The sequence below is a fragment of the Lepidothrix coronata genome, unplaced genomic scaffold (assembly GCF_001604755.1).
Source record: "Lepidothrix coronata isolate B3197 unplaced genomic scaffold, Lepidothrix_coronata-1.0 Scaffold321, whole genome shotgun sequence".
Taxonomy (NCBI): Eukaryota; Metazoa; Chordata; class Aves; order Passeriformes; family Pipridae; genus Lepidothrix; species Lepidothrix coronata.
This window is the reverse complement of record NW_016690501.1, coordinates 419,119-427,418: the sequence shown is the minus strand read 5'-3', so window position 1 is coordinate 427,418 and position 8,300 is coordinate 419,119. Positions and strand designations below refer to the sequence as shown.

The following is an 8,300-nucleotide window of genomic DNA, read 5'->3' as shown; positions in this document are numbered from 1 at the left end:
ACTCTGGTCAGCCTCGCTCATCTACTCTGGTCAGCCTCACTCACCTGCAATGGGTGGTGAACTATGACTTCATAACTATCCTCTATCTCAGCTAACAGTATGAACAGATAACATGGGAATAAGGGATATTAAGGTATCCCTTTATTCTTCTGTGGTAGCACATAAAAAGAATCCCTATGGGAATTGTTGTCGAACTATTAGATATTCAACTCCCCTTCAATGGCAGAAGTAAAACCTACTTTCCTTTCCAGTTTCTTTTCTCCACATCTTTTTTCTCATGTTCCTTTTCCCTTAGTACCTTCCTCTTCCTTATATCTGAAGGCTTGAGGTGACTGAGGTAGCTTCTTGGAGCAGTCAGAAGAGGGAGAGAAGTGTGACAGAGTGGAGGGAAGAGTGTGACACCAAACTTATCCATAGCAGGGACAAGAAAAACAGCGTCTGAAACAGAGACCAGTACCTTGAGAAGTTACAAAATGAAAACTATAACCAGAATCTTCTGCTACAGGGGTTTCACTTGTGAAAAATTAAACATTATTGTGATGCCAGGTGTTAATGGATCTATATGCATATATGTTCCATATGTATTGAATATTTGTTGTATACTCTTCATTCTTCCCCCCAGGATTTTATACAAAAAATGGCTGTTAACACAGGACTTGAACTAAACAATCTTAAAATACTGGATAATTTCCAACTCTGGAATACATATGATACTCTACATTGTGAGGTAATAATAAGTCAATAAATGCTGGGGAAGAATATAACTTTAATGTTGGGTTTCAATTACACTATGACAAAGTGTTTTCACAGGAATGAGTTGCCTTCTCTTCTGGATCTGCTCTTTTGTTTTTGTTTTTATATATATATTTGAATATAAGTTATAATTTAGTACTTTGGTATCAGATAACCCAAAAACATGGTTTACAGCTTGGGAAACTGTTCTTTCCATTTCATGTTTTATCCTGAAGAACAGATATCAAAATTCATTCCCATTATTCCCTTTTTTCCTTCCCAATATCATGCAAGAGAATTATTTGAGCATGCTGCCTATGATATATTTGTGATTTTTAACAGAGAAATGAAATTATCAGCCTTAACCTAGCAACAGGAAAACATAAAAAACTTAGATTTTGAACATGAGAGATAAGATCAAGATCTATCAGTTGAAAATTTTTGAGGTGATGATTGCTACCAGTGAAAAAAATCAGACTGATCATAAGAATGGATTCCATTCAGCCCCAGTCATTGCCAGCAGCACATGAAGCCTTTTGAACACATCCTCCACACATTGAGGCTATTAAACGAAATAAGACACTGTCACTCTTACCTGACTGGAGAGTGACACTTGTCTGTAATTAGTCAGTGACAGAACTGGTATCTGGACAACTGTATGGAAAGGCAGAAAAAATTGGAGATGTATAACCTGAAGACCCAGAGGAAAGGAAGAGGACAAGATATACGCCTGCGCTATTTCCCACCAAAAACATATATCTCTATAGCAAGAAGACATTATACCTACAAAGAATCCCCTTCACACAGGTTCTTCTACTTTTCCTATACACCCGCTTCAGGTTGATCTCCATCCCCACAAAGTGCGTTTCAGTGCATGCTGGGGAGTAAAACCACACTGGGCAAAGAATTGCAGGACAGCCTCAGAGAGTCTAAACTTAGCAGTGTGAACCTAGGTAACAGGATGATGGAAACCAGTGAATTATAAACATTATTTTGTTTTCCTTTATCACTAGGGTATTCACAATTACACTCTCCCTGTATGGGCCACCAAAGATGTAATTGACAAGATGGAAAAACTGGCAGAATTGTCCTTATTATCACTATTTGGGCTTTATAAAACAGAAGAGAAATCACGACTACAAGGAGGTAAATAAAAAAATGCATAGTTCTCAGAAAGGAGGAGACAATGCTTATAATAAAAGGCAACATCCTGTCACTCATGCAAAATTATTCACACAGAACCTTCATTTGAAACTATGGAGATTGGATGCCATATTAAGCATTAAAATATGTGCTGAACACTGGCACTTACGTGGATGAGATATTGCAACAAGTTGTAAAAACTTCTCTCTTTTGTTATTCCAGATTTTTTAAGGGATTAGAATTTTAAGAAATACTATAGAAATATAAAGGAAAAAAATCAGGCCCTCATGGGTAAAACCATTACTCATCTTATAGTAGGTTAGATTAAGTTCTCCTTCTCCAACATTTATTCTAATTGTTTCCAGTTCTTTGTTTTTTCCTTTGATGTGCTGGTTATATATTGTGCCAAAACCTTGGCAACACATTGGTAGCCCTCGGAGTGACTGATATAAAGCTGCTCCAAAACAATCTGATCAGCAGAGAAGATGAGAGACTCCAGTTATGTCTATACTGCAAGAACTGCGACAACTGCTTAGCTCCAAAATAGGGGTGCATAGGCTATGCATATTCTGACACTGCTTCAGGAAACAATTCAGGAATTTGTCACATGATCCCCAGGTGTCCATGAGCAGGAAATGCAAACAACAGAGCTTGAATATCTGCAGGCTGGAACATTTGGGGCTAGGCTTTCTAATACATGTACTGTGCAGTCTAGCTCTAGGTAAAGAATTATTAGCAGACTCATTGTCCAGGCATATATAGATCTCTGGGTCCAGCCATACAATAATTACAGGCTCGAACTGGCATTAAAGCCCACTAGCTGGCAGATGACCATATAATCTGCTCAGGACTATTTATCTAGTATTCACATGTATGCCAGTTATGTCCACTTTCCTATAATGATATAAATTGTGTTACAGGGAATTTCTGCTGCCCTTATCCCTTTGGCTTTATGATGTCTCTGGTCCGGAGAGGGACTACAAAAGAGCTTTGGAAAAAAATGAGAATCGATACTGTGTAACTTGTTGGAAACAAATAGTTAAAATATTTCTTCAGAATGTAGAGAGGAAGAGACTAGCACAGTTCTCATTATTGCAACACTAGAAACAGATAGAAAAGGATGGAGAGGAGATCTCAGCATAACAGAACTGGAAGTGTCATTAGCCCCAGTTCTTAGGATAGTTCTAGATGATTTTCTGTGAATCCTGTGTCTTTCCTTGACCTCGATGAAGAATCATCTATTTTACCTCTGTAATACCTTCTCTCTAGTTATGAAATTGTAGTAAGCTAAAAAAATAAGTATGGGGCCTGAGTAGATGTCATATTTGAACCTCATAACCTTTCACTTTTTTTGTTTCTAAGCAAATGTTATACCTTCATTTTCCTCTTCCTATCTTTTTAAGGTGTCCTTGTGAATATTATTTTAAATAGTATTAAACAAGCTGCCAATTCTTCAAAACCGAGAAAAATGGAGGTCTACTCTGCAGTGAGTATTTTCATCTTTAATAAATCTTGCTTTGATTTTACCAGTAAAAGACCCTTAAAGAGAATAATCAGTGTTTCCCTGTAAGTTAAGTGAAAGAATAATATAATACAGTTTAATTCAGCTAATAAGCTGAACACCACTCAGTACAAGAACACAGCATAAGCACGGCTCTCATCTCAGTTTAAGTCAAACTATACTTGGCAAAGAAAACTATGCATTTTATCATTCAGTTTTCCTACGACTTAATGGTTCATTTTTCCTTAAGTGCTCTAGAGGTAGTGGCATATTGCAGAACTTCAGCTGTACCTCCAAACCTCTCCTCTGTGTTTTGTTGTTCTTTTTTTTTTTTAAAATTGTTATTATTTTACTTATTTTAGAGGGTTAAAAGAGCCACTTGGGTCAGAGCAAGATCCACTTAGCTCATTCATTAATCTGTCTTTAACAAGGGCCAAAGGCACGGATGAATGTGAAAATAATGCCAGCACAGAGTGATAAAGGGCTCCAGGCAATCTGTGGCTTAGGGACTGCCTGAGGTAGAATCTGTGTCTCTGTGTTTAATAGCTCTTGACAGACTTTCTTCTATCAACTTATATAATCACTTTTTAAATGCATTTATACTCTTGGCCTCTGCAACATCCTGTGACAATGACTTGTGTGTTAAAGTAAAAAAGTACTGATTTAGGTCCTTCCTAGCATTTATATGTTGAGAAACAAGAAAAACTCAATCTTTATTCACTTTTTCTGGGTCACTCATGAATTTAATATTTTCTGTCACACCTCTTCCATCTTTCCTTTTCTGAGACGGAGTCTTACTCTATTCAATCTTTCCTCATATAGAAACCATTTGATACCTTAAATCTTTCTTCTTGTCCTTTCTACATGATTTCCAGCAATACTACACTCTTTTTGAAAAGGAAAAAGAAATGTATCCAGAGTTTGCACTTCTGCTTTAATATCTTGAGTACAAGTAGACTTTTATTTTTAAAATTGATCATTCTAAAAAGTTCCAGAACCTGAAAAATAATTAAAACATAGATGCTAGACCATAATATAAATAGGCCTAGCAGATATGTATATAAAGATGCTTACAACATTTATGCATCAAAGTGTTGGGACTTCCTTCCTTCAGCTCCTGCTCCTGCTAGCCCTTCAAGAGGAGAGATAATGGGGAGAGGAAGAGACTACAGGTGGATGGGTAATTGGCTCATAAAAGTAGAAGCCAACTGAGATTTTATTGTATGAATCCAAACAGAAGGAACAACAACTAAAAAAATTCTGAAGTGGAAGCGAGAACAATTTGCATGCAACTATTTGTCTGGTGTACTATCTAAAGAAAAGAACTTGTATCTTTACTTGAAATGCTGTAGGATATATTACTTTACACTGATTTCATCTGACCTGGGAGCAAAAAACTCTACTGGAGGAAGGAGTAGCAAAATGCACTGAAAAATTAGATTTATTACTGAGACCACATCTTGCTTTCCCTCAGTATCCCTGTCTCCAAAATACTGCCTGATGGTGTAAGACACATACTGCAGTAACTCTTTGGAAATGTCTCCTGCTGTCTGTAGAACCCACGTTTTTCCCAATGGTGAATATACTGAATACAGTTTTATGGTCGAATTATACAGTGTTTCCTTTATCTTGATTTCCACTCTCTTTCTATTCTTGTCTAATTACTCTGCATAAATGCTAGTTGACTTTACTGGCTTTCAAGGATGGATTTTTTCCCCCCCGATAGCATGACACCACAGTTGGGGCTCTCCAGATTGCTCTCAATATTTTCAACGGAAAACTGCCACCATATGCTGCTTGCCAGTTTTTTGAACTCTACCAAGAAAGCAACGGGCAAGTATCTTCTTATCTATGCAAGAAAAAGAAGTGTTTAGAATTTGTTTCCCCCTTCCCCAAAATCGTTTTCCTCTCAAATATTGTGAGGAGATACAATTTTGATTTAAACGGATACTTCAGTGAGCAGTCCATAGGCACAAAGTTATACTAAAACTAAGAAAAAACACATTTGCTGGATGTGCATGTATGTTTGTGCTTTGAAAAACAGGAAGAAGAGGAAAACAAGCCTTATCAGATAGAAGTAAATGATAAAATAAATTTTCCTGATTCTTCAAATGATAGCAAGAACATTTCCAAGACTTTTCATAAATCCCAAGGCAAACCAATTGGCTTAGAAGAACCTGGTGCTGTTGCCATTCAAGAAGCCTTCTGAAGGACATTTTCAGCTGACTGGTGATCTGTGCAGCAATATAACCAGCTACAGCAAAGTGGGCTTTGCAGATGTCTTTCACAAAGCCTCCATTCTTGAAGAACAGGTTCTAGAGTAGGATGTTAGAGCCTATTTTCAGCATGCTGTCTCCAAATAGGAAATCTTCTATTTAAGAATATTTTTTAAAAAACTTTTCAATGTTGTTAATCAGGCGATATAGCATCGAAATGCATTATAGGAATGACACTTCAAAGGATCCTTACCTGCTCACTTTGCCAGGATGCACCTCTTCTTGTCCACTTGAGAAGTTTGCTGAACTAGTTTCTCCTGTGATAACAGAAAATTGGTCAAAAGAATGTGGGAAGAAAGACAATGTGAAAGGTAGTGTAACAGTTCTGTATTTTCCACATAAAAGATGGAGGCAGAAATTGTATCAACGGTTTCAAACTTTGTACCTTTCACACAATAGACAGATTTCCCTTTAACAAATGAGGGCCAGATTTACTATGGACAAGGAAGGTCAACAGAAATTAAATTTCTCTAAAAATGTGAAGAGTAGACTTGCCTACCAGTGTGAAGGCAGTGCTGTTTTGAACATACTCATGTAAGGAGCTGCCTAAAGGCCACGGTCTAAACTAGAGCTCTGCTTGTTGAAAATGTCCAAGAGAATTATGGGTGTGGGTGCTATGTAAGGGTCTCATGTATCTTGGATGCATCAGACCTTCTGTAGATGCAAAGCAAAACTGGCTTGCAAATGCACAGAGTGGTGCATCTGTATTTCTGGCACACATACTATGTATTGACAATAACTTAACCTCAGCTGTATGGAGTGCAGCTAATCCATGCAAATACAGTGGCTATTTGCCTCAGCCAACAGCTGAGAGCTGATAATCTCTTCCCACCCAAATACTATTGTCTGGAAAAATGAGAAGACTTTTCCATAGTCACAGTATTTCCTCCTTCCTCTGTATATTCATTATTTTGCTGATCCCTGATGAAATTCTTTTTTTTTCCCCTCTTACCCTGTGGAAACCTAGAATTAAGATTTGCCCATGTGCAGGAAGCTATCTATGTATTTCTAGGATTGAAGTACATGTTCTTATGTTGCATGTGTCAGAAAATGTGATGTTGCCAGAAATACGAACAAAACATACTATATTTCCATTGCACATATTTGTAATTAGACTGTTATGTCCGCATCTAAAATGATATACATATATGTCTTTCATTAACTCCCTTTTCCTTTGTTGTTTGTCCTTCACAGATATTTTTATCGGATTTGATGTTGCTGTTGGCTTGTTGTTCATTTTTAACCTTGTACTGCTCTACCTCCTATATCATTATGGACGCTGCAGGCGCAGAAGCAATTATCAAGACATTTAAAGGGGAGGTAAAGAAACAAAAGAGAGAGCAGCTAGACACTGAACAATACTTGAAGTTGCTGATATCCATCAGTTTGCTCCGGTCCAATTAATCTCCAAAGCATATTCAATAAATTTGAAGAGCTGAGGTATCTGTGGCCTAGCTCCTAAAATTCTAAACAACTTCAGTGAGAAATACTGTACTAATATGTAATTGTTAAGAATTACTGGATGGATGGAATCACTTTAATTTATATCTTTAGGTTTTCTACTACTATTAATCAATCTTATATCAATGGGTAGGGTGAAGGGATGCTATTGCCTATACTTTTTTTAATATTGTCTATTACCACTTAGCCCTTTGCTGCTTAACAAGTCTTTCTTCAAAATGGCAGTCTGTAATATTTTCTTTACTTCTTATAAATGAATATTTTGTTGATACACACGAAAATGTTTTTAGTCAGCAGAAGCTGCAATCACTGTATGAAAAAAATTCATACCAGCACATGGACATACTATTTCTGCATTTATTCACGCAAGTCTATTAATGAGATTTGACCTTGGCCTTCAGCTAATAAAAGTCTTCAGCCTGCTTTTTAGAGGAGTTACTCTACTATAGCTCTCACTGAAATTAGTAGAAACTGGAATAATCTCTGACACACATCCAGGCATCAAGTAAAAAGCTTAGTGCAACAGCATCTTGGTCAGCGTCCACAACTTCAGTAATACGGATAAGTAAATACATTAAAATCTATTTTCTGCCACTACACTGATTTCCTGCTTTTCTGAGCTCTAAGTAATTAATGATTCTTTGCCCTGCAACTTTTCTACAATGTCTCTGTTCTCTGTCCTGCTTCACGTCCTGTCCATAATTTTATTCTTTTGAGCCACTCTTACAATAACTCCTCAAGCTATCACACTTGTTATCATCTTTAATTTTAATCTACAATAATTCGTTTAACTCTCTGCTCTGTTTAAAATCCTGTATATTAGCAAGACATGCACTGAAGTAAGAAAACAATGATTCTGCTTTTTGTATTCTGTGCAATATATTTTGTTTATATTATAAGCTCCTAATGGCAGGGAATGTTTCCATAACTGCTCTCTAGTATCATAAGTATAATAAGCACTAATATTGCTGTATAAAATCCTGCTTATCATCATATGTTTCAAGGGCTGAATCAAGACTTTTATATCCTGTAGTCCTGAAGATGATGCTGTGAATTCCATTACCACAGAGAAGTCTTTTCAAAAGTCAAGACAACTATACAAACAGGTGCCAACAGCAGGTTCAGCCCAACAGATACGAGTTCAAGCTAATGTGCCCAAGCTAATGTGTCCTGTTGAGATGCACAGG

At 36.9% G+C, this 8,300-nt stretch overlaps 1 protein-coding gene across 2 annotated transcripts in view; it reads left to right on the top strand.

Annotated features, from left to right (window-relative positions):
* LOC108508879 (prostatic acid phosphatase-like) overlaps positions 1-7,666 on the top strand; it is a 20,287-nt gene extending 12,621 nt beyond the window's left edge. For both annotated transcript variants that reach the window (XM_017838022.1, XM_017838021.1), the window contains 6 exons: positions 623-727; positions 1,746-1,878; positions 3,279-3,361; positions 5,103-5,209; positions 5,794-5,963; positions 6,847-7,666. In XM_017838022.1, the coding sequence (XP_017693511.1) occupies positions 623-727; positions 1,746-1,878; positions 3,279-3,361; positions 5,103-5,209; positions 5,794-5,963; positions 6,847-6,965 (717 nt within the window). In that variant the 3' untranslated portion in view covers positions 6,966-7,666. The remainder of the gene's footprint in view (positions 1-622; positions 728-1,745; positions 1,879-3,278; positions 3,362-5,102; positions 5,210-5,793; positions 5,964-6,846) is intronic.
* The last annotated feature ends 634 nt before the right edge of the window (positions 7,667-8,300 follow it).